This window comes from Diceros bicornis, chromosome 7, assembly GCF_020826845.1.
Source record: "Diceros bicornis minor isolate mBicDic1 chromosome 7, mDicBic1.mat.cur, whole genome shotgun sequence".
Classification (NCBI taxonomy): domain Eukaryota; kingdom Metazoa; phylum Chordata; class Mammalia; order Perissodactyla; family Rhinocerotidae; genus Diceros; species Diceros bicornis.
The window spans coordinates 73,164,748-73,190,987 of NC_080746.1; the positions used below are offsets into that span (position 1 = coordinate 73,164,748).

The window sequence follows — 26,240 nt, forward strand, 5'->3', positions numbered from 1 at the left end:
TAACCGCTATACCACGGGGCCAGCCCCCGCCATTGGAATTTTGATAGGGATTACGTGGAGTCTGTAGGCAGCTTTGGGTAGTTTGGACGTTTTAACAATATTAATTCTTCTCGTCCACAAACAGGGGATATCTTTCCATTTGTTTGTGTCTTCAGTTTCTTTCAACGATGTCTTATAGTTGTCAGCGTACATATCTTTCACCTGCTTTGTTGAATTTATTCCCAAGTATTTTATTTTTGATGCTGTTGTAAATGGAATTTTTGTTTGTTTGTTTTCTTTATTTCTTCTTCAAATAGTTTGTTGTTAGTGTATAGAAATGCAACAGATTTTTGCATGTTGATTTTGTATCCTGCAACCTTACTGAATTCGCTTATTAGTTCTAACATTTTTTTGGTGGCATCTTTAGGATTTTATGTATATAAGATCATGTCATCTGCAAACAGTTTTTTTTTTTTTGCAAATTTTACTTCTTCTTTTCTGATTTGGATGCCTTTTATTTCCTTTTTTGCCTAACTGCTCTGGCTAGAACTTCTAGTATTGTGCTGAATAGGAGTGGTCTTGTTCTTGACAAAAAAGCTCTTGAGAAAGAGCTTTCAATCTTTCACCATTGATATGATATTAACTGTGGGTTCGTCATATCTGGTCTTTATTATGTTTAGGTATGTTCCTTCTATACTCAATATGTTGAGAGCTTTTTTCATGAAAGAGTATTGAACTTTGCCAAATGATTTTCCTGAATCTGTTAAGAGGATCATATGATTTTTATCCTTTATTCTATTAATGTGGTATATAAATAAATTAAATTTATTAATTTGTGTATGTTGAACTATCCTTGCCATTCCAGGAATAAATCTCACTTGATCATTCAAACTGAATTCAACAGCACATTAAAAAGATCATATACCAAGTCTTCTTAATTAACCTTCCCCTTCTTATTTTCAGAAACTTTTTCATCTGCTTGTCCTGGAGATGGGCTGGCCTTTTCTGTCTGCAGAAGGGGGCTTTTAGAGCAACCCTCTTGGCCATTTCTCTCTAGGTCAAACCAGCTAAATCTTTGCTCTGGGGCAAGAGAGAGCCTCAGGAGCAGGAGTGTGGGGGCAAGAAGGAGCTCTCCGCTCATATTATATAGTGGACAGAAGCAACAGTGGGCATCACTCACCCCCTTGACCCCCAATTCACTTTCTGTTTGTGGTATGAGATGTACATGTGTGCCCTGACTCTGTCTCCCTCTATTTTCCCCTCCTCTGTCATTAGTCAAGTTTCCGCATGTGCTTTGGCTTATTTTGGAGCTCGCTATTCAATTCTTTAAGTTTATTCCAGGGTCAATATCACGTTGTATTTACTATTTGAAAATGTCTTATTATCTGGCAGGGAAAGTCTCCTCAATTTTCTTTTCCTTTTTTAGGAATAATCTTGGTTATACATTTCAGATTCAACTCATCAAGTTCTAGGAAAAAATCCAGTGGGGATTTGATTGGGACTGTATTGAAGGTATACCCAGTTTATGGTGAACTGACATTTTCTTGTTTATATACGTGAAATACTTCTTCATTTATTTTGACCTTCTTTAACATCTTTTAATAGCATTTTATAATTTTCTCAATAAGGGACTTGCACATTTTAAGATTCATTTTTATATACCTTATATATTTTTGTTGCTCTTGTTAATGTCCTTTCTCCTAAATTTCACTTTATGTTTGTGCAGTGTCTAGGACTATACTTGATTTTTGTATATTCATTTCCAGCCAACTTTCTAAGCCCTTTTGTGAATTAAAATATTTTATTTGTAGATACTTTTGGGTTTTCTACATTCACCATGAGGGTGACCTGCTAGTTCATGCTACATTTTTATAAGAATTAGAGAAAGATACCATGTCTGGGAAGACATAGATAGACCCATGGAAACGTGGCTTGCCCAGTGGTGGACCCAGCCCTGTGCAGGATGTGTGGCTGGGTGGGCACCGCAGAGGCCGATTTCAGCCTCCACTTGCCCCCTTTGCTGTATGCTGTTGTGCACAGGCAGATGTGGTAGCCCTGTGGAAAATCATATCAACTGCTAATAATGATGGTTTTGTTTCTTTCCATTCTGATACGTTTTCTTTCTTTCTACACTAGCTATGATCTGTAATACAGAAATGAATAGAAGTTGGTGGGAGCCAGGCATTTTTAGTTTGTTTCTGATCTCACAGGAAATGCTTTCAACATGTCATCATTAAGTATGTTGTTCCTGGTATATTTTTTTCTTGGTAGATGCCCTTTAATCAGGTTAAGGAAGGTCTCTTGTGTTCCTAGTTTGCTAAATGGTTTTATTATGAATGGCTGTTGAATTTTCTAAAATTATTTTTCTTCATCTATTTAGATGATCATAAGGTTTTTCTTCTTTAGCCTATTAATGTAGTGAGATTCATTAATCTAGTTTCTAACGTTAAAACAGCCATATGTTTTTAGGCTAAATCCAACTTGGCCATGATGTATTATCCTTTTCATGTAAGCTGGATTCCATTTATTAATATTTTGTTTAGTATATTTTCATCTATGTTTATACAAGAGATTGGCATATAAACTTCTTTTCTTGTGTTCTTGTTTAGTTTCAGTGTCAAAATTATGTCATAGAATGAATTGAAGTGTGGTTTCTCTTTTCTTATTCTCTGAAAGAGTTTGAGTAAGTTTATCTTTCCTTTGAATGACAGAAATTCATCTATGAACTCTGTGCCTGGTGTTTTCCTTATGGGAAGATTTTAAACTATTGATTAATTTATTCAGTGGTTATAGATTATATAGAAATATAAATTATATCTGTTTTTTCTTGAATCAATTTTGGTAAATTGTATTTTTCTAGGAATTTATCCAGTTTATTTATGATTTCAATGATGTTGCATAATATTCTGATCCATATATTACCCATAATATTCTTTTTAGCTCTGCTGCATCTGTAGTAATAAACTCCCTTTTGTTGTTAATATTGATTATTTGTGTTTCTTTTTTTTCTGATTTTTTTCTGATCTTACCAGAAGTTTGTCTATTTTATTTGTGTTTTCAAAAACTAACTTTAACTCTATTGATCATTTATTTGTGTTTATGTTTTGTTTTGCTTAATATTAGCTCCTATCTTAACTATTTTTCCTCTGCTACTTTCTTCGGAATTATTATCATCTTCTTTCTAAAATTTCTTATATTATTAGAAGTTAGAAATTCTTTTAATTTTTAGATTTTCTTATTTTCTAATTTAAGGCTGTAATTTTTGCTCTTAATTCTACTTATCTGCATATTATATGATTTTTACATGTGTATTTTCGTAATCATTCAGATTTGCTTTCTAATTTTTTCTTTCACCTCTGATTTGTATGTTTAAAATAGCCAAATGTATGGGAATATTTATATTGGAATAGAGATACCAATCATTTGAAATTTGCTGAGGCTTCCTTTAAGATCTAGCATTAGTCATTAAAAAAAAAAAAGAATGATTCGTGAATCCTTGAAAAGAATGTGTATTCCTGATAGGTTGAATGCAGTGTTCCATTCATAAACATTAAATCTAACTTATTTGTGCCAGTCAAATCTATATCTTACTGATAATTTTTCTGCTTGAGTTATCAATTAGTGACAGAATTGTGTTGGAATCTCCGTCTGTGATTCTGGACTGTTTATTTCTCCTTGGTTTTTACTTTGTATATCTTAAGACTGTTTTATCGTCATTGGGTACAACCTCATTATTCTATCATCTTGATGAGCTGAACTTTTTATTTTTATGTGGTAAATCTCTTCATCTCTATAATACTTGTTGTTTTAAAGTTTGTTTTGTATTATATGAATACCTTAGCACTAGAATTCTGTAGGTAAATATTTCTATGGTATACCTTTCGTTGCCTTAAACTTTACACTGTTTTGGGTCTCTCTGTCTTAGGGATATTTCTTGTAGCCAGCACATAGCACACTTTCTCTCTCTCTCTTTGCTTGTGTGTGTGTAATGCACGCTTTATAATCTTTGCTTACAAGTGACTAGTTTAGTCCATTTCCCCTTACTGTGATTACTATTCTACATTGATACTCCCCCTCTCCACTTCTTTCTTTCTTCTTTTGGATTGTTTTTTCTTATTACTCATTTATTTTTTTCTTCTCTACATATTCAAAGGGTAATGCCTATTTCTTCCTCTATGTATTTTTTTTAGTTGTTTACCCTAGATATTATAGCATTAATAATAACCTAATAAGTCTAAAGTTAATTTACATCTCTGTTTTCCTCCTTCTCAAATGAAAGAATCTTAGAACACTTTAACTTACCTTAGTTATCCCCTTCTGATTTTACGTGCAATATTTTAGATTTATCTTTGTTTCCTTATCCCATAAATGAGGTAATGTAATTGTTTCTTATAGTCAAGCTTTGTCTGGATTTACTCACATGGTTACAAGTAATTTTGCTCATCATTCTTGTATCTCATACCTTCCATCCGGCATTACATTCTTTCTGCTGGAAATAAATCCTTTGTAATTTTCTTTAGTGTGGGATTTTTACTTGTTTGAAAATGCTTTTAATTCATTCTTATTCTTGAAAGAGGGTTTCTCTGGATATGGAATTTTAGGACGACTATTTTCCGTAATCAGACATTTTCCCATTGTCTGCTGACTTTCATCATTGTTATTAAATGGTCACTTGTCAATCTAATTTCTCTCTCTCTCTTTTTTTCTCCTTTGGATACTTTCAAAATCTTCTCTGTCTTTGGTGATCTTTAGTCTTATGAGTTGTCTAGACTGTGTATATCTTTTGTATTTTTTCTGCCAAGAATTCATTGAGATTCCTGGATTTGAAAATTGTTTCATCTTTTAAAAATTCTGGGAAATTTTTCAGCCACTATTTCTTTGAATATCACTTTTTCCTCTGTTCTCTCTTATCTCCCTTTGGAAGACTACTTCACTCTCTATTCCTTAGCTTTACTTCTCTCATATTTTCTCTCTCCAGGCTGCATTCTTGGATAATTTCTTTTGTTCTCTCTTTTAATACACAATTAATTCTTTAGCTCTGATTAATCTGTCCAATGAGTTTTTCATTTTAATTATTATATTTTTAATTTATAGAAGTTCTATGTGGTTCTCTCTCAACTCTGCTTAGTCATATTTTATAGCCTGTGTTTCTTGAAAATATTTCCAAGACTTTATTTCTTGATACTAAATTCTCTAATTGAGCTTTTCTACCCCCTCACAGATAATGTGAATTCAGGCTGAAAGCCTTTATGAGGGTCATATTGTGGATATTAATTCCACTTCTTTTTACCCAGCACCAAGGTCGGGACACACAACTTTTCTTGCTGACATCTTCCATATAGAAGACTTATTTCTCATTTACCCCTACACTGAGTTTCTGGCCTTCTGGACCTCTATTTGATTCCTTCCCTTGAGAAGTCTTTGGGCTTTTCCTTGGTCTGCTCTGTTTCATACGCACATGAAACAGAAGCTTAGGGAGCAGAGCAGTCAGCAGATGTTCTCAGGGCAAAAACTCCCTTCAACTCTCGCTTATTATCCCTGGTTCCTGCTTTTGCTTTGCCTTTGGCCTCTCCAAATTTCTTACATTTTTTTTCCATCTCAGTGATGTATTTTAAAAATATTAAGAACATCTTATCAATCCTTTAAAATTCTTCCCATGGAGAAGTATTTTGGAATATCTAGTCTACCATATTGCTGAACTTAAAATTCCCATGTGAGCTTTCTCTATAAGAAGAGGGCTCAATTGTCAACTAAAAATCAGGTGCTAAAAAATAGTGGCATGGTATAGAGGACTTTAAAGAGAGGATATACTTTTGTTTTGTTTTGTGAAGAAGATCAGCCCTGAGCTAACATCTGTTACCAATCTTCCTCTTTTTTGTTGAGGAAGATTGGCCCTGGGCTAACATCCATGCCCATCTTCCTCTACTTTATATGGGACACCACCACAGCATGGCTTGACAAGCGGTGCATCAGTGCACACCCGGGATCCAAACCGGCGAACCCCAGGCCACCGAGGTGGAGCCTGCGCACTTAACCACTGCACCACTTGGCCCGTCTGAGGGTATAGTTTTTACCCTCACTCAACTTATTATCTATGTACCTTAGCAAATTGTTGAATCTCGTTGCGTCTTCATTTCTACATCTTTAAAATGGAGATAAGAGTAGCACTGATTATTTTGTGGAGGAAATAAATGGATTTATTTATGTGAAGTACTTAGAAGAGTGCTTGTCACATAGTTAAGTTCCCAATACCATATTTCATTGAATTTAAGATGCCATAGATTGTAAGATGCCCTGTTACTTCATAAAAAAAAAAAATATGCTTCCAATTAAACTATGATGCAATGCCAAGATGCCATAAACTGAAACATACATCCCGATTTTGGATGTTTAAATATGAAAAAAATGCATCTTAGAACCAGCTGACTAAAGTACATTTTAGCTGTTATTATGAATGGATGCATATGAGCAGAAAAGGCAGTGGTTGAGAAACAGAGTCTTAGTCTCGGATTTGATAGGACATTAAATGTTTGTAGGTATTATTCCATCCCATCCTCAGCTCATCAACTTCTGGACTCTGGTTGTACTGTGCATGAACTAGAGTCAGTGTCCAGAGGGTTAATTGTCAGAAGACAGACACAATATTCCATCATCTCCTCCAAGACTGAGGAAGAAGGGAAAAGGAACTTATATTTATTGAGAGACTTCTGTGTCCAGCATACTTATGGGTGCTTTAAATATAGTATTTACTTTAATTCTCACAGTCAGTCAGGTTAATTAAGATTAGTTGCTGTAACAAAGAACCCCCCAATTGTTAGTGGCTTAGCACATTGTGTTTATTTCCTGCCTACCCCACAGACTGATGTTGGTTGGGTGGCTGTCCTCCAAACTGTGACTCAGGACTCATCTTTTTCCATATTTTGGCCTTGCCATATCATGGCTTTCCAGTTGCTTTGGCATCACTCAATAAGCAGAAAGGAGAAGAGAGAGGGAACATGGAGAAACATACCTTCTATTACAATATAATTTAAAATTGTTCAAGATCTCAGAGTTTTATTTATTCCTAGGTAACATTTTGAAGGGAGAAATTACTATAGGTTAGGGTGGTTGGAGAAGGCCTCCCAGATGAAGTAGGATTGGAGCTGAGTCCTGAAACACTGGTGTTATCTGGAGATAGAAAAAGAGAATTAAGGAGATTTCAGTCTGGTTATGCTGGGATGCCACGACCAAAGCATAGAATTATAGAAGAGCAAAATGCTTTTGGAGAACCATGGAACACTCTGTTGGGGAATGACTAACATTCATTGAGCTCCTACTCTGTGCTAGACACTGTGCAATGCACTGTTCAGATGGTACTGTCATATGTGGTATATTAGACATAAATGAACCCTGATAAGACAGCATTCTGTGAATGGGCTGTTTTTCATTTTTGGCCCATTCTGTGCCCCAATTAATTAACTCAAAGAGTCATATGTGGACCATGTGGTCTATGTACCTGATATCATGCCCCAACATAATGGATTCTTTATTGGAGAATGTATGACAATGACAGTAGGATTTGTTGAGAGTGATTGTGTTGTGCTTTCACTCTGGAATAGAATAGAATAACTCTGAAGAATAGAATAGAATAGAATAGAATAGAATAGAATAGAATAGAATAGAATAGAATAGAATAGAAATAGAATAACTCTGGATTATTCTATTTACATACAGAGGCCCTAGGGTGGGTTCTGGTTCTCTTTCTGGTTCCTTTTTGTTAATGAGCTGATAAGAACCTGTGGCCATTGTGGCTGAACCAAGGTTCTGGTTCAGTCTGGATTCTCCTTTGAATGCTCCACACAAGTTAGGTCACACAGGGTATGAGCCAGGATGTTAATTATTTCTTCAGGGCCAATGTTGCTAATCACAGAAAATGTCTTAGTGTTGTTGTTTGTGCTCATTCAAAGCATGGTCTCTGTGTACTAGGTCTTTATCAAATCTCTTCTATGGAAGACTTTTCTTCTTCCCAATATATTTAATGTATTCTTCTTTTTAATCCCTTTTCATGGGAAGCAGCTCTTTGGGCCTGAGATCTGGGTAGAAGATAAATCTTTCATTGGGCACAAAGATGGATATTATGAGACTTCCTTTGTAGCACCATTAACTGGCCCCCCAGATCAAAGCAGCTTAGGGTATTACTATTTCACTTGCTCTTAAGCAGCATGCAGGCTATGTGATCTTATGTGAATTTCACAACAATCCTGAGAATAGGTCCTATTCCTATTTTACAAAGGAAGAGGCTAAGGTCAGAGAGGCCTGGTAAGAGGCAGAACAAGAATTGGCATCCCAATCCTGATCTTTTAGATTTCCATGACCTCATCATGCTACTGTCCAAATGTTATTGAGCAAACTCCAGTTTGGAGGGTTTGGGGGGAAAATAAAATCGGAGAAAGTTGCATTATCATGGTTGCTGATATAGCACTATAATCTGCTCATGGCTTTAGATGTAAGAGAAAATCATATTTGTGAAACTGCAAAAGATTGTACAGTTCCTTCCCCTATGTCCTGTTCCCCAAGGCTATGTAGACCCCCTCAACCTGGGTCCTCACCATGACTCAGAGAAGGAAATATCTTGCCCAGTGTGACCTTTGAGTGTGATTTATGAAACAGGTTGTATCCAGATTTTCACCATGTTGGAGGTATTCAATTTTCTCTAATGGCCTTTATCTCAGAGTTATGTCTATTCGTGGCAGCCACGGCCAGTAAGTCATTAGCTTAAAGTATACTGATTGTTAATTTTAGCACCCTGGGACCTGGGCCCAGTGAGAGAGGGCTCTTGTTTTTGCAAATTGAAGCTAAGGAATATTTGAGCAGTTGGCTAACATTCACATCAGGAAAAGTTCGAAAGTAAGAAGGGATAATTAAAAAGTTAAAGAGTAAAAAGCAGTTGAGTAGCTGGACGTGGTTGAGAAGGTGGCAGAATGGCCTCTGTCTGGCTGCCTCCCGACTGCTAAGTATTGTCCTCACTGGAAGAAAAATGGAACCAATCTTTCTATCAAGCACCCTGTGTGCCAGGTACTTGGCATATGTGGTCTTAGTGGTCTGCACAGCAGTGCCATGGAGAAGGAACCGTTTCCTCCATTTTATCCTTATTGTGTATCCCACTTTACGGATAAGAAAACCCAGTGCCCAAGGTCACACAGTGAATAGCTGGTGGAACTTGGATTTGAACCTGGACAGTCTGACTCCAAATCTGCATTCTTACCCAACAGAGCTCTGGATGGGGTGGCCCAAAGGCCAGCCCAGCCTCCCTCAGGAGCCGCACTCTGCCTGAAGTCTTGGAGGTCTGGGGCACCAATCTCTCACTTTTGACCTTAGAAAATCCCCAAGGCCAGCTCCCAGATGCCAGTAACCACAGTTTCCTTGGGATGCTCAGGGCCGGGTGTTCCTCTGAGAGGCAGCTGGGGTGTTGGAGCCCCAGAGCCAGGAAGGGCCCACTCTGAGACGCAAGATGGGAGGAGACATGGCTCTCCTGGCTCTAGGAGCCTGGGATTCCCTCTGGGACCGCCACACATGCTTCTTCAGGGCAGGCTGCCTGGGGGCTGCCTTTCACAAGTTGGAGCCATTTTGAGGATGAGTGGTCATGTCAATCAGGGACTGGGGCACGTGGGCCTCAGGGAGGAGAGCTTGACTCTGAGCTCCTTCCTCTCCGACCTCTGGGACTCGTGGGCACCTCTGAGTCAACATGCCTGTCCCGTTCCAAGGCTGAGCCGAGTCAGACCAGGAATCTCTGGAGTTTCCCTGTCCACTGCCCATTCCTTGTGCTTGATACCCACATCAAAGGAGAAAGAGCAGGAATAATGAGCCCGTTTTACAGATGGGGAGCTGCAGCGCCATTGATTTCCTAGGGTAAATCACTCTGCACCCAGGTGGGTCTCTCTGGGCTCCTATGAGGTAAAGCCTTCTTTGGATTTCCCATGGGAGGATTTAATGGGAGTGAGGAAACCTGGGTGCAGGTCCCAGGTGTCGCTCGGCTTGCTGTGTGACTTTGGGCAAATCTCATCTCCTCTCTGAATGTATCTCTCCATCTGTCCATGTTAACCTCTCTGTGCTTCAGTTTTCTCGTCTAAAAAATGGGGATAATAATAGTAACCTACTTCATGGGGTTATTTTGAGGATTAAATGTAAAGCATTTAGAACAGGGCCTGACATATAGTTAGCACCCAATGGGTGTTTCTCCTTCTCCTCCTCCTCATTATTGTTGTTGTTTTAATGTTATCATTACTGTGGTTATTGTTACAAGGGGGTAAGCTCTAGGGCCCCCTACTAATTCTTATACTCTCAGATTATGATGTGAACTCCTCCAAGAAGGCTGCCTGGATTTTGGCTGGGAGCTATAGTCTTACCCCTGTCAAGTTCATGGATATGTTTGTGCAGATGGGATTCCTGTTGCCTTCTGGATAAGGCCTAGAAAGTAGATGCATCCAGCTAATCGGGTGGAGGCTTGGGACCTTGTCTGTGCTTTGTGGAAACTCTTCTGGCTCCAGAATTGAGGGGCAGGGCTGAGGTCGGGGTGGACCCTCTCTACCTGATGCACAGTCCTTCTGGGCTATCTGGTCAGGGTTTTCAGGGCCTGAGTGGACAAGGCCCAGCTCTGTGAGCCCTGAGGTTGGTTCTGCTTCCTTGCTGGGTTCTGTCGCCTGACAACTGTAAGGGGCCATCGCGGCTTCCTCCAGGGAGCCAGAGCTCTCTATATTTCATGAGGCTCAGTCCATTCGGCAGGGCTGGGTGGCAGCTTGCTTGGTTTCTTGCACCTTCCCTGGGAACGAGGGTTCTTAAAGTATCTGATTGCTGTAGGATGCTGGCACCACAGCTAGCAGTACTGAAATATCTCTGATGACCGTTGCCACCTCCCACAGGTCAATCAGGGGCTCAGAGTTGTGGAGAGGAGGGAGGCTTACTGTCATGACTTCCCAAATCTCATTGCAGCCCTCCTTTCCATGCCCGGGTCCCCACCTCTCCAGCCACACTGCTTTTGTGGTTCCCCTGGGACCTTGCATCTGTCTCTTAAATGAATGCCTGCTGCTGGTCTCACTTCCTGGAGTCCATCCACTCCACTGGTCACTACGGGAGCTGAAATGACACTCTGATCATTTCACTCCCCTGCTTAAACACCTTCATTGGCTCCTACCACCCACAGGAGAGAGTCCAAAGAATCAGTTCCTTTCATATGCAGGGCCATAGAGGCACCTTTCCTGCAGCCACCTGGGAGAGATCTGGGTCCCTGAATACCTGCTACATTTTCTGATCTCCTTGCCATGGCTCACGTTGCTCTCTTGGCTCTGAATGTGCTTGTCCCATCTTTACCTGTCAAAATCCCGCCCTACATTTGAGACCCAGTTCAGATGTCTCTTCCTCTAAGAAGTCTGGCCTACTCTCTCAGCTAAAGTGACCACTCCTTTTTCTGCATTCCCATGCCACTTGGATAGTTCCTCTAAACTCCACCACCAGCCCAGAGTGCTCTAGCCTTCTAGAAACACTTGCAGGTCCCTAATCTTACCATGCTCATGATTCTGTGCCTTTCATATGCTCTTCCCTCTGCCTGTACAACCTTCCTTCACAACCTTCCTTCCAGCTCCTTCTCCTTCCTCTATTTCCACGTGCTTCTTTCAAGTGTCAGCTTTGGGGTCATGCCCTGAGCAACTTTCCATGGCCCCTTCTCCCCACCTTCCATTCTGGCCTAGTATGGCTTGGAAGCCCTCTGGACCTCCCTTAGCATCTCCTTGGTTACCTGTTATTGCAGTTTTCCTGCAGCGTTTGGACTGTCTGCTGTCCCTTCTGTCTACCTGTCTGGGAGACTCTGATGAGCACAGAGCTGGGAGTGGGAAGGGAGGCTGCCCAGCCGGGTACAACCAGACAGTGGGGACTATGGAACTCAGGAGGGAAAGGTGGCTTTGTCTCAGCGGATGTTAGGGGCCAGAACCCTTTCCATGCAGTGTGTACGGTTGCAAAATGCCCTCCTCCAGTAATCACCTCACTGGGTAAACTCAAAACAACGTGATGAAATAGGTACCTTCGTCTCGCGTTTACCAGTGAGAAAGCTGAGGTTCCTTCAGCCAGAGCCCACCCAGTCAACAGGTGTTGACTGATCTGATCATTATGCCCCAGATGCTGTGTCAGGCACGGGGGACGGGGGGATACAGCAGTGAGCAGGACAGACCTCCAGTCCCTGCACTGGGATCCTCAGGGGAGAAAGATGATAAGCTAATTTCACTGTTAATTGTTTAATTACAATTGTGATAAATTCTCTGGAGGAGAAATAATGAGGGGGTAGGGGATCCTATAATGAGGGACTTGATTGAATCCCCCAGTCGCATTCCTTTCCTACTCCCCACGCCCCAGCTGCCTCCTCCCTGTCCTGAGCGCTGCTGCTGGAGCTTAACTGCTTTCTACAATATTCATTGTCCCGGCCCTGTTGACAGGCCTAATGGATTCTGCAGATTAAACAGTCCCAGCCCTGCTTTAAGCTTTCCTCGGATTGGCCCATCAGACAATGGCAGAAGCTGCCCTTGCTCCTGGTTCTAATTGAGTAATTTACTGTAAATAGCCTGCATTTCCTCCAGAGCCCAGGCTGGCTTGTTAGCCAAATGGAGGTGAGCAAGGGCTGCCTCTAATGGGATGCAGGAGCAGAAATGGGCTGTCCAAACGAGCAGTTGTCGCAGTAGGCGTTGAATTAAATCAGACACACTTAAGGCTTTAAGTCCTTCTTGTAAACTAGCCACTCCTGCTGGGGGAGATGCAGCCAAGATCCCTGCAGAACCAAGGCTACAGGCTCCAGGGTGGGATTTCCAGTGAATTAGGAAGGCCCTCGGGCAGGTGGCAGAGGTGATGGAGTTCCTCTTTCCTGCTGGCTCCTATATATATCCTTTTTACCTCTCTCATGGGCAAAGTAGCATCTCTGTCCTGAGATCTGTTTCTCAACTCCTCCTTCCACAAGGAAGGAAGCTCCCTCTTTGAAGCTACTATGTGCCAAGCATATGATATTATATCATATTACAGTCATGCGTTGCTTAACAACAGGGACATGTTCTGAGAAATGTGTCGTTAGGGGATTTCATAGTTGTGTGAACGTCATAGAGCGCACTTACACAAACCTGGATGTTGCAGCCTACTACACCCCTAGGCTCAATGGTACTAATCTTATGGAACCACCATCATATATGCAGTCCGTTATTGACAGAAACGTCATTATGTGGCACATGACTGTATATTATATTCTATTATACCAGCTATCAGGTACTTTTACTAGTGATCTCATTTCATCCTCGTGCAGCTCCTGAGAGGCAGGTATAATCAAGGAAACCATACTCACAGGGGTGGATGATTTTCCCAAGGTCATGGCTAATGAGGCACAGAGTCAGGATTTGAATCCAAATCTATCTGACTCCCAAATTCAAGTTCTTTTTGCAACACCAGTGAGGACAGACGGCGTGGGGCAAAGGGGTTACCTTGAGTGCTTTCTTGGTATCCTGACATGCTGTGTAGCTTTGGAAGGGTTCTACTCTGAATCTCGGCTCAGTAGGATGAGTTGGTTTAGGACCCAGGGAGGGGGTGGCTGCAAAGGCAGCAGGCCCTGGGGGCTTCCCTGGGGGCCACAGGCTTTAAACAGGTCTCAATGTGCAACTGGTGACACTTTGAGGCTTCAGCTGGGACTGTGGCCTCCACCCCTGGATCCCCTTAGGGCCCCTAACTCTGTATGACTGTCACAAAAGAAACCAACAAATGAGGAGCAGAAGAGAGGCCCCCACTGTCCATGCCCCTCCTCCTCCTGCCATCAAGGGCAGTGCTTGCTCTTTCTTCTTCTCTCCGAGGATTGTTCTTCTGTCCTCTGTGTCACTGAAGACTGGCACTAGATGAAGCTGGAAGGACTCCCTGTCTGGGAGGTGGGAGCAGTGGAGGCCCTGGTGAGAGGAAAAGGGCTGGGCCGTCTGTGAGGGGTGGGGCTGGGTGTGGCCACCGTGGAGTGGAGTCAGGTTGCCTGTCAGCGAATGCCGGACACATGTCACCTGTTTGTTGCTTTCAGCGTCTTCACTGCTCCGGCACCTCCCCTCCAATCATAAAACCTGGATACTACTCCTCTGTCACCTACTAGCTGTGTGATCTTGCACATCAATGCACATACTTCAGCTGAATTTCAGAGGTCTCATCTGTAACAAAGGGATGATGATAGTATTAGATGAGTTAATACTATATGAAGCATTTGGAACAGTGCCTGGCACGTAGTACACATTCAATAAATATTAGCTCTTATTATTGTTGTTATTATTATATTAGAGACACTTTATAAACATCAGCTGGATTAAATTCTTAAAATTCTCTGTCTCGCCTTCCACATATTCTCTTTTACCCATTCCTCGTCCCCAGTGAACATGAGCTGTGGCTCCTCTGAGAGCTAATCTGCTTCACGATCCCGGCTTCAACCACACAGGTCAATATGTAAAGTCCTGTGCCCAGTCCCACATTGAGCAAGATATGGTTTCAGACATCAAGGAGTCTTGTGCCGTTGGAGGAAAGAGGCAGGCATGACTCATACAGTCAGTGACTAGGGCAGTGATACACATGCAGCCCAGATGTCCCCAGGGGGCCTCCCCAGCCTCTGGGAACACACGTGATCACATGAACCAAGGTTTTGTTAGCTAGCGGGCTCCACCAGATAACTGCTGGGAAGCTATGGATGAAATGGATGATCAGGGCCATCTCACCAGGGTCCTTTAGCAAAATCAAGATATATTAGGTTATGACATTCCCCTCAGCTAAGAGTCCAGTGGTCCCTACTGAAAAGGAAGTAGACCCTTTGGGCATGACTTGTTCCTACTATGCTCCAGCTGGCTTCTGTACACAGATCAGTGATAAGGAATCTGTTCTAGAATTTTGTAGTCACCAAGCTGTGTTTCTGGAATCTACCTCTTTGAGATTAAGAGCATCTGCTTGCATCCAGGCGTCTGCTCATGACTGTTCTCCCTTTCTCTGGGTCCGTCCGATCTGACTCGATCAGATTCAGAGGTTCCTCCAATATTCTAGGGCATGCTTCGCCTCGTCCTACAGAATCCCTACTGGTCCGCACTGTAAAGGGTCTCGAGCTTCCTTGCTGTCTCTGTCTCCTCACCTACCTTAAGCTTGAGTTCCCTCTTCAACATTTTCACTCGGCCGCTTTTTATTCTCCGTGATGGAGACACTTGCTCACTGCTCTCGGATCACGTCGTGGCATTCACTCTGAGAAGTCGGTATTTCCCTTTTTGGTTCTTTAGTCAAACGTATCAAAAAGGGAACAAATACCTCATTTGGTTGTTTCCAGCTTTTTCTTTGTGCCATCCTTTCAGGCTGCTGACTCACTGGGTTCCAAAAATATACCTTCTCGATAATGGAAATAATGATAGAAATAACAGTGGTGACACTACTGACGACAATGAGCACTTGCTAAGCACCCTCATGTGCAACGTGCTTTGTACCCTTTGTCTAAGTTCCTGCCTCTCCTCTAGCATAGCTGACCTGGGCTGAACACACAGCAGACCCTCAGGGCATCATCATAATAACAGCTACTGTTTATTTAGCTCTCACCCTGGCCTGACACTTCTATATTCCTTATCTCCTGTCATCGTTGTAATAGCCTTGGAAAATAGATATTATTCTCAGTTGCCGATGAGGAATTAGGGCTCAACAGAAATGAATTTTTAATACATTAATACTCATTATTTCAACAAACACATAGAGTGCTTGCTAAGTGCCTGGCTCTTGGCTCAGTGCCAGGAACACAAGCGATCCCTGCCCTCCAGGGACTCACAGTCTAGTGGGGTCTGCAGATCAGAAAACAGGCAGTGGCAGAGAGTCTCTGGAATTATCAAAAGCTCTGGTTTATCCTGGGCTTCTGCCTCCCCATTCTTTTCAGATCGACTCTTTTATTTTTTATTCCAAGCATCATAAGGAGTACTTTATGTCCAACCATGTCACTATTAAAGTCCTCCTCCGCTCTTTTCTCATAAGGGTCACTTGTAATCAGGGAATAAGAGTTTAATTTTTCTGGATTTATCGTGTTCTCTTTAGCAGTATCTTTCCACAAGTTCATACTTGTGTTTTCTCTGAATGTCTTAATCTGCTGCCCTCAAGCTCAGGGGGACAAGTGACAGCCAACCCTCTCTTCTATTGCTTTACATAGAAAAGGTGACAGAATCTCCATTTTCCTCAGGGAGGGCTTCCTCATTGGCTTGGAGAAGGAGCTAGCAAAGAGGGAGGAACGGGGAAGGACAAGGTGAGGCAGGAGGAGACAAACAGGTGAGAGCTGGTTTTATGGAGGAAGAAAGATGCTATTGTCTTGATCAAAACTGTGGGGCACAGGCAAGCCACATGAGTCCCCGGCGCCAGGATTGGAGGCTTGGGAACCTGGCTCATCTTTATCACTTAGGCTGCTTTTGGCTGTACAGAAGCAAAATCCTCACTTAAACTGACTTAAACAACAAGAACTTCATTATCTTACGTGGTAGGAAGCCTACAGGTAGGCCAGACTCCAGGGTTAGTTGATTCAGTGGCTCCATGATTAAGGACCTAGAAGTTTTTCTCTGTCTGCCAGCTTTCTTCTCCATCTAAGTCCTCTCTTGATTGCAAGATGGTCTCTAGCAGCAATAAAATGATGTGCTTACTTTTTCAGGTCCAATGGGAGAGATACTGACCCACACTGTGGCTTACAGTTAGGAGAAGGAAAACTTTTCCTAGAAGCAATCCTTTCATGGCTCATTGGTCTCAACTGAGTCCCATGCCTATTCCTGAGCCAATTACTAGCAGTTTGGGTGAAATTACGTCATGTGAGGTGGAATGGGTTTGGGAAGCAACCACCATGCCTATTACAGAGTCACATTTCCCAGACATAATCAAAGTGAATAAACCAGGGCTATGACGGTATATAGTTAGAGAATTAGCATGTAGAGTTGCCAGATTTAGCAAATAATACAGGATGCCCAGTTAAATGTGAATTTCAGATAAACCACAGATACTTTTTAAGTATAAGTATGTCCTGTGCAATATTTGCTGGTCTGTGTGTCTCAATGTTTGGTACAAAGCAAAATGGGTTGGGCAAATGTTTGGCAATGAGACATAAGAAAAGATTGTAGGAGTTTATAGTGGGCTGGGGACTTAGAACCAAGGTCAAATCTGAGTCCTGCATTACTTGTGTGAGGATAGCAGAGTGTAAACTGGTTCAGAAAGCAGAGGAGGGCTTGGGGTCCTTCCCTCCACACTGGCCTTGGCTCCTGGTGGCCAGGATCCAGGAGAGAAGGTGATTGCACCTCCTCTCTGGGGGCCCTCATTGACCACATCCTGTGCTCTCTTTCCAGGGCCCCCACCGCTGCGGGCAGGCTTTGTTGCAGATTGGGATCAACATGATGGCGCTGCCTGGAGGCCGCCACCTGGACTCCATGCCCTTGCCGGGTCAGCGGTAAGTCCCACAGCTGTCTCTAAGGGCCAGGCCTACTCCATCTAGACTCTGGCTGAGGCCCAGCCCCAGGATCCTGAGGCTGCAGGTGACCCCATCTCTCTTTCCCCTAGAGCGCCAGGGAGAGAACTGAGCACAGAGCTGACCCTTGGGAAATGCTTGTGCCCTGACTGGGCAGTGTGGGGAGGAGGAGGGAGGTATACACCGAGCAGAAGGTGAAGCTCAGATGATGATGGCGAGAAGAAGGAGAGACTCGGGGGCCCCAGAGGTGCCTTCACACGGCTGGAAAGTGTGGAGACCTGGCTGGTCCTGGAGGCCTGAACCAGAACCAAAGGTGGAAGGACCAGGGCAGCAAACCTCTGGGGAGCAGCTGTCCTGGTCTGCCTGGGACTGTCCTGATTTTGGCACTGAAAGTCCTGTGTCCTTGTCCAGGCAAACTGGAATGGTTGGTCACTCTAATGCAGGTCTGGGCTGTGGCAGAACTCTGCAATCTGAGTGCTCAGGGCTTCTGCTTAGCACTTTTTTTTTTTTCTGAGACATTTTGATGGGGCTGTTTTGAGTCAACAGAATACAAATGGCCCTTTCAAGGCTCATAACTCATTGTCGTTGTTTTGTTTTACATACCACATGTAGCATTGACATCTTATCTTATTCTATCCTTGACCCCCACCTGAATTACAGAGGATTTCAACTTATTTACATCATTCATTTCTATATCGTTTGTTTGGTTTTTGAGGTTTTTTTTGAGTGTGTGCTGCTTTTAAAATCAGAAAAATTTATTAAATATTTGCTAAAAATAGACTAGAACTGGGTTAACCCGTGTAAGAACATCGGTCTGCTTCCCTAAAGCCATCCTCATATTGAGGTTTGAGGATATGAAATGCAGCTCATGTGTGTTGCTGAGGGCGGAGAACATTGCTAGAAATGTAGTTAAGAATTTCCTATGCAGCCTGACGCGGAGGATAAGGCATCATGTGAGGACCCAAGTATCTCTCCACGCCGTGTGTCTAAGGTAGAGCTCAGAGGTGGTGAGACGCAAACCTGTCAGGATACATGTGCGTTCTCAGCAACGGGGACTTGGCTCTTACTTGCATGAGATGAGCGAGCATCACACGTCTGCCTGGCTTCAGAGCTGGGCTCTACCTCTTACTATGTGTGGCCTTGTGCAAGTTCCTGAACCCCATCAGCTCCTCAGTTCCCTCATGTATGAAACAAGGGCGATAACAGTACCTGCTCCACAGGGTTGATGTGCGAATCAAATGAGTTAATACGTGCAGTCTCTGTCACACAGCGAGAGCTACATAAGAGGAGCTGTCATTTATTGAGTGAGTACTGCGTGTCCGGGGCCCACTGTGGCTCTTCATGTAGCTGATCTTAGAGAATTCTTCCAGAAATCCCTCCCTTGACCCCTCACTCTCAGCAAGTGACCTCATGAGAAAATAAGTAATCACAGATGGCGCTCCCAGCAGCCTGTTTTATTTTAAACCAAGAAAAAGTAGAATTGTTCTAGATGAAGTGGAATCTTAGTCTTCCAGGCTCCTGTCATGTCCAGGCAGTAGGTCAGGAACTGTGTAGCCTGATGGGCATAAGCAGCTCTGGCAACAGGGCTTGGGACACCTCCATGGGGCTCATGGATCCTGGGATGGTTAGAGCATCATGCGGGGGGTTGGGGCGCTGTTGTTACAGGGCAGTTGAGGACCGTGGTTAGGAGGCGGGACTGCCTCAGCTTGCTTCTTGGTTCTGCTACTTATTAGCTGTAACCTTGGGCTTCAGTTTCTTCATCTGTGAAATGGGAATATTTACATTTAAGTCATTGGATTGCTAGGAGAATTGAAGATAATCTGTGTAAAGCAGCTGCCTGCACATAAGAACAGCTCAATCAGTGTTAGCTTCTTCAGATGAGGAACAGGAGTGGAGACCACGAGGCCAAGGTAGATAGATCTTGGCGCCCTTTCAACCTCTGGGAACTGCTGACTCTCTCTCCCACTTCCAACCTCCTCAGGAGTTTTGAGGATAAAAGGAAATCAAATTACATGACAATGATTTAGGAATCAAATTGTTACTCCTTTGGAGGCAGGATAAGGTTTCTAACTGATCTTGTAGAGCGAATACCTTGGGAGGAAAACCCCAGACGAGTATGACTCCAAGAGTTCTGGCCACAGACACTGCAACCTGCGAAAATGTTTGTTTAGAATGTCTTCAGCCTCACAACTCTGATAGGGCAGGGTGGGCTGTTTCCTTTAAATATTCACAGGCTGGCATTGCCAGGCCTACCCAGAACATAGGGGAAGTGCAATCCCTGGGCCTACCCACCTATTAATTGTGTGTGTTCTGGGGGCATGTGCATGGGCCATGTTACCAGAGAAGACTTATGTGTATTTACAGGATGTCAGAGGGGTTAATATGTCCAATCTGATCCTGCATGATAGGCGACAATAGCAGCCACCTCTTCTTTCCTCTTGTTCTGAGCTGCAGAGGCCTCTCTTGTGGGGAATAACACCATTGTTATCGTCCCTAGATAAATAATTAATGCTGGATAATTGACGTCTCTCTGTTGTGTTCCACTGAAACTGAATTTCACTCTAGTGCCATTGTTCACTTCAATATACTAAGTAAATAAATACTGTCCAGTTATGTGGGATCATCCAGCAGCCTGTGTGAACGGTATGGGTTAGGCCTTTGGTATTTGAGACTTTTATGAGTAAATAGCATCAAAAAGGTGCAGGCTCCTGGAAGAGAATAGAGGGCAGGGAACAACAGTGTTCTGGGCCAAGGGTTGGGATCCATGCTGAATTGGTGTGGGCAACAGGAGAGAGTGTGACAAGGTTCTCAACTCTGAGTGCATCTGAATCTCCTGGGAAGCTTTGATATTTAAAAATAATAAAATAAATGAGCTGAAGAACAAAATTCTACTCTTAGAATCTTTTTTGTGGTCCTAAGTGGTTGAAAGCATATCGGCCTTGGAATGGAATTTGGGCTAAAATCACAGCTGCACTTCTTACCAGCTGTGTGGCCTTGGCTGCTGCTTAACCTGTCTGAACACCGGCTTGATCTTCTGTAACAGGGCAGCAGTGATCGTTGCTTTAAAAGGCTGTATAGGGCCGGCCCCGTGGCTTAGCGGTTAAGTGCGCGCCCTCCGCTGCTGGCGGCCCGGGTTGGGATCGGCCGGCTGTGCTCCGATGCACCGCTTCTCCGGCCATGCTGAGGCCGCGTCCCACATACAGCAACTAGAAGGATGTGCAGCTATGACATACAACTATCTACTGGGGCTTTGGGGGAAAAAATAAAAATAAATAAATAAATAAAAGGCTGTGTAAGTGCTGGGGTCCAGGAAGGAAGGTCTCTCTGGGCCCAGCGTGCTCTGCAGTGCACACCCCACACTTCACCAGGCCATCCTGTAATAGTAACAACCCCCCATTCCTCCCTCAGTAGGAGAAACGCTTGCAGCTCAGGTCCAGATACGCCCCTGGAGGTTCAAGGATTTATTGGTGGGAGTAAAGGGCAGGAGATCAGCTCTCTGGAGAGCAGGAGGCCCTGGCTGATATGTACCTAGCTGATGTTCATTTTCTTCTTGGATCTCTGGGCTGCCAACTTTGCGCCTGGGCTGCTGATCCTCCTGTGGACTCTGGGCATGGTGGTGGTGGTGCTGGGACCTAGATGATGGCCAACCATGGTGGTCGGCATGTTGACACCTATCTGTACACTCTCAGGGTGGTGGCCTCCACCGTCACAGCATAGCCCTCATTTTCTGCAGGGATCCTGACGGCCCAGTGCTTTGACTTCACCATCTCGACAGATAGGTTCCTGTGAGGCGGGATGGAGGCCAGTCTGAAGGACAAACAGGGCTGTGTCCAGACGTGCCCTTCCTTCCTCCCTCCTGTTCTCCCTCCTTCCTTCCTTCCGTTACTTCTCTCACCTACAGATCAAGCTGGAACACCTTGACATTTTCTCTCTGGGCTCCTGCCAATGAGGGTGGGGATACTGGCTAAAGGACTAGCCTTTACTCACCCCCATCACGAAGTTGGCTCATTCTTATCCAGCACTTGCTCTGAGCTGGGTGCTTTTACACACAGCAACTCACTTAGTCCTCATGACGGTCCATATATGTACTTATTATTATCTCTATTGTGCCAACGAGGGGTCACATTGGGCTCTCTGGGAAGCAGCCTTTGAGATGGAGTTTGGACTTCAGGATGGTTATTACGGAGTGCCTGTGGGATCCACATCCATGGAAGGGAGAGGACGGAAGCAGGCCCGGGCAGGGGGAGAAGGGGAGCTGCACTGCAGGCTGGACGACGACCTCAGCTGACCTTGCAGGGAGCCTTGGAATCAGAGCTGTTCATGGGCCACAGTAGCCAGGGCCTTTATATCCCACCTTGATCTGCACTGGAGCGGGCAGCTCTAGGCGGGGCATGACCTTGGGTGAGGTGGCTCTAAGACAATATCTGGAGGGCCTGACAGCTGGAGGTTGGCTAATGATACTCCCAGCAGCTGGAGGCAACAAGTCCTTCCTTAAAGGGGAACCTGGGCGGCACATCCCAATGTCTAATCATTCACTCATTTATCCATGTAGTCGTTTATTCATTAGGCTTCAAAACAGTTTTCTACAAATATGTATTGAGTGCAGATCATGTGCCTTGTAGGGTGCTTGTGTGCTTAAGGACATGTTGGTGACCCAAGTGGGCACGGTCCCTTCCCTCATGGAACTCACTCATTTATCTGTTAACCTGATAGGGCCTGGATTTGTAGAAAGTGGATGACAACCTGGGTCTTTCATTTGGGACCTCTCACTGGGAGTGAATCATCTTCTCACCTGGTTTCCCCTCAGCCTGGAGTCTGGGATGAGCCAGGGCTGGATGCAGCTGCTATGAGTGGCAGGCGACCTCCTGGGTCGCCCCTGGCCTGCTGGTGAGGAGCCGCCCAGGTTTCCTGAGCCAATGCGGGCAGTGCAGGCCAGCCTGTCTCCAAGTAGATAATGGCTTGCATGTGTGCATCCCTGGTCTGTGGCTGGTTTTCTGCTGCTGGACAGTTTCCTGTGCCTGTGGTGAAATGTGCAGACTGTAATTGTCAATGGGATAATTGGATATTTTTCTGTTGTTTAAACCAAAAGGAAAGCCAGTCAAAGCTAGAATCAAATTCCCTCCCTTCTCCCATCTCCCAAGAGAAATCCACAGAAACACAAGGCGTGACCTTGTGAAGGCAGAGGGATAATGATTCAAGAGTTATTTTTAAGAAGAGAGGTTGGATTTAAATTCCCTTACAGTACCAGGAACTGGTATTGTAGAGGCATTAAATGTTGTTGCTGGAAGTTTCCTCAGAGCCCACCTGTGCCCTCCCTTCATTATAAGATGGGGAAACTGAGGCCCACAGAGGGGTATGAAGCTGTCACAATACTCTTCGGGCCCTCCCCACCCATTGTAGAGGCTTGCCTTCCCTGGGCTGTGTTTCTTATCCGCGTACTGCCATCTGGCCTCCAGTAAATCCTAGAAGCTCTGTGTCTGAGCTCCAGTGGAATTTTCATGTAGCAATAATCTATAATAGATATCATTTTATTCATTCATTCATTTGAATGAGATTTACTTTAGATTAAGAACTTTGGGCCAGGCACTGGAGAGTATGATAATGATTTATGTAAATATCATTTTTCCTACTCATGCTAAATATCCTGAGGGCTGAATTCAAATCTGATCCATATTTGTGCTACTGACTGTGATTAGAATGCACACAGTAGGAGCTCAATAAGTCGCTGTTGAATGAATAAATGTTAAATAAATGATTGATGAATCAATGACAAATAGCTAAGGAGTCTCAAGTGACTGTGAGAAATTAAATAGCTTGGATTTTGTTCCTTTTTCCAAGACATTCCTTTGTCTCCAGCAAGCTATTCTCATTATTTTTGTTAAAAAACTACTGCTTGGAGGGAAAGAGTAAGCTAGAGTTTTATCTTGATTAACTTAAATACTCTTTCTGAGTGGAAGCCAAACATTTAATTGATTGATGGAGTCAGTTGGAGAGACCTTTTTTTCCTTCTAAAGAATAGTAATTGAGAAATATTTTTAGTCTTTGGTTTTAAGTTCACTGGAAAAAGAGTCTCTGCAATTTCATCATTAAATCTTTTGCAGGAGAACACAGAGCAGGGGAGCATGGATGTAAGTCAGAGGCTGGCCTCCCTTCCTTCCTTCTTTTCCTCTTTCCTCTCTCCCTCCCTCCTTCCCTTCTTCCTCCCTTCCTCCCTTCCTCCCTCCCTTCCTCCCTTCCTCCCTTCCTCCCTCTCTTCCTTCTCAGCCCTGGCTCTGCACTAACTTGCTGTGTGTCCTTGGACAATCCTTTTCCCTCTCTGAGCTTTAGTTTCTTCATTTGAGGATGAGGAGGTGGGCAAAAGTTTCTCCAGGGACTTTTCACCTCTAATATTCTAGGAATCTATGAGTGAGTTTTGGATAGTCTGTTCCCTTTTCTGGACAAAAATATTCCACTTTAGTGCCTCAGGGCTGGGAAAGCAATCCTATTGACCGAAACAAGGTCTTCTCATTCCTTCCTATGAAATGCACAAAGAGGTCTAGTGTTTGCCTTGTAGCTGGGATGGAAATTGCAAGACACACCAGCTGGGAGCCCCCTCCACATCTGAGCGTGTGCCCTGTCCAGATTTTATGGAAGCCCCTTGGAATAGCCAGGAGAAGTGTTCTGTGGAGGGGATAGGGTGCCCTGCTTTGATGGGATATAGTACAGATAAATCCATGAATCCCAGCATTTCAACATGCTTTGTGATTTGAAGTCCTTATTTTCGACTCCGTCTCCATCCCTGTGGCTACAGTTAGCAACTTGCCATTTTCCCAATGTGGTTCCACACCTCCACTTCTTTGCACATGCTCTTTCTTCTGTCTGAAACCCTATCTTCTTCCAACTCTGCTTCTGCTGGTGATCCTGAAGGCATCCTTCCAGTGTTGTCCGGGGAAGCTTTCTCAGATACCCTAGCTTGGGCTGAGCATCCCTTCCTGTGCTCCCACAATTCTTTCTACTTACTCCAGAATGCCCCATGTAGCACAGTGAACCGTAATTGTTTATTTACAATCATTCATTTATTCATTCAGTACATGTTTATTGAGTGCCTATGATGAGCCAGGTTCTGTGCTGGGTGAAGGGACTATGTCACTGTCAACAGAAGGTCCTGCCCTCTTGAAGATCACATTCTTACCATCTCTCCTCTGTAATCCTGCACCTAGACCAGTGCCTGGCACACTGGGGTGCTCAGTCAAGTTTGGAGGCCATGACCAAGTGTTCTTGGCTTAGCAAGTATTCCTTTACAGAAAACTCTCCACTTCACACAGCAGGTGGAGTAGAACAAGGCAGAGAAATCTAAATTCCAGACTTTGAAGGAATAAAGTTCCATTCTAAGTGAAAGGAGGTTAACATGAGCCAACAAGAGCATAGGCATAGATTTCCATGAACTATTGACACTCAAAGTTTTGGGGAACACTGGATGCCAGGTCAGCAGGATTAGCTGAGGATGAAAAACTGGGACCGGCAGCTGGGGGCTGGGGGCTGGGGCATGGGTCTGCTGAGCTGGGAAAAGTTGTTCCCTTTGGCATTCGAAGGGTCAGACACAGTTACCTTCCCCCAGTGATGGGCTTTGAAGAATGAAGGGGGCAATCTAAGAGGCAAGAGCAGAGGCAGGGCAAGGCCAGTGAGGGGGTGGGGAGACCCCTTTGCATCCACAGTCCTCAAGGGGTCACTTCCCACTCTGGTTGCACCATCTCCCTGGCTTCCCTGATCTGGTCATATGTCTGGAGCAATCTCATCAGAGGTCTGTGATGATAGGCCCAGTGGACCAGGAGTTCTGTCCTGAGTTTAAACACCATCCACCCAATTCTTTCCCAGAAAGAAATGAAGCAAGGGTTTGAAAAATGACTAGACATCCTGTAGTCTTTAAATTATCACAAGCTTTAATAAGACATTGATACATCACCTACGGGCAGTCTAGCATAGTAGAAAGAGCCCCAGCTGTGGATTTGAGGGTTTGAACATCAGCAAAATTGCTGAAGACATCAAAGAGCATAGCATAATAGATAAGAGCAAGGCTCTGGTCTCAGATTGCCTGGACTCTTGTTTCCACTTGTCCACTGTGTGGCCTTGGCTAAGTCACTTCACCTGCCAAATCTCAGTTATGTGAACCTTCTGGGATTGTTTTGAGGATTAAGTGAGCAATTAAGATTGAACCAAGCCCTTAGCACAGTGCCCAGAAAGTGATAAGCACTCAATCAGTTTTAGCTTCATTATCACTATTAGCAGTGAGGTCTTGGACAAGTGGTGGAATGCATTTAAGCCTCAGTTTCTACAACTGTAAAATGGGATGATAATCTCCAACCATCAAAACCCGCTGTAAGGGCTGAAGGAGGGCGTTCTAGGTACACAGAAGGTACTCTACTGTTGGTAATTCCTGCTTGCTGTGTGGGTAGTTAATTCCCCCTGACTTTAGAAATATTTCCGGGAGCCCATTGTTTCATACTGCAATTCCTTGATATGAGACTTCATTACTCCCTTCTCCTACCCCAACTCCACTCTGGATAATTCCAGCTTAAAAAAAAAACATCCAACCAGTAGCCTGGTATGTGGAGATGATTGTGGGTAATCTGGCTTTGTGTTTGGAATCTGCCAGACTCCAGAAAGCCCAGTTGGGGGCTCCATCACCTCCTTCCAGATGTCCAGGAAAGCTGCCATCAGAGAGTAAGGAGGGGTTGCTTGGGAGTAGGCATCTGCTTCTCTCAGGGGCTCTGTTGAGAACTGGGCAGAGCTCCTGGGAGCC

General features: G+C 44.0%; 1 protein-coding gene across 1 annotated transcript in view; it reads left to right on the forward strand.

The window, feature by feature from the left end:
- INSC (INSC spindle orientation adaptor protein) overlaps positions 1-26,240 on the forward strand; it is a 126,973-nt gene that overhangs the window by 17,782 nt on the left and 82,951 nt on the right. The window contains exon 2 of the mRNA XM_058544693.1: positions 17,343-17,443. Within this exon, the coding sequence (XP_058400676.1) occupies positions 17,343-17,443 (101 nt within the window). The remainder of the gene's footprint in view (positions 1-17,342; positions 17,444-26,240) is intronic.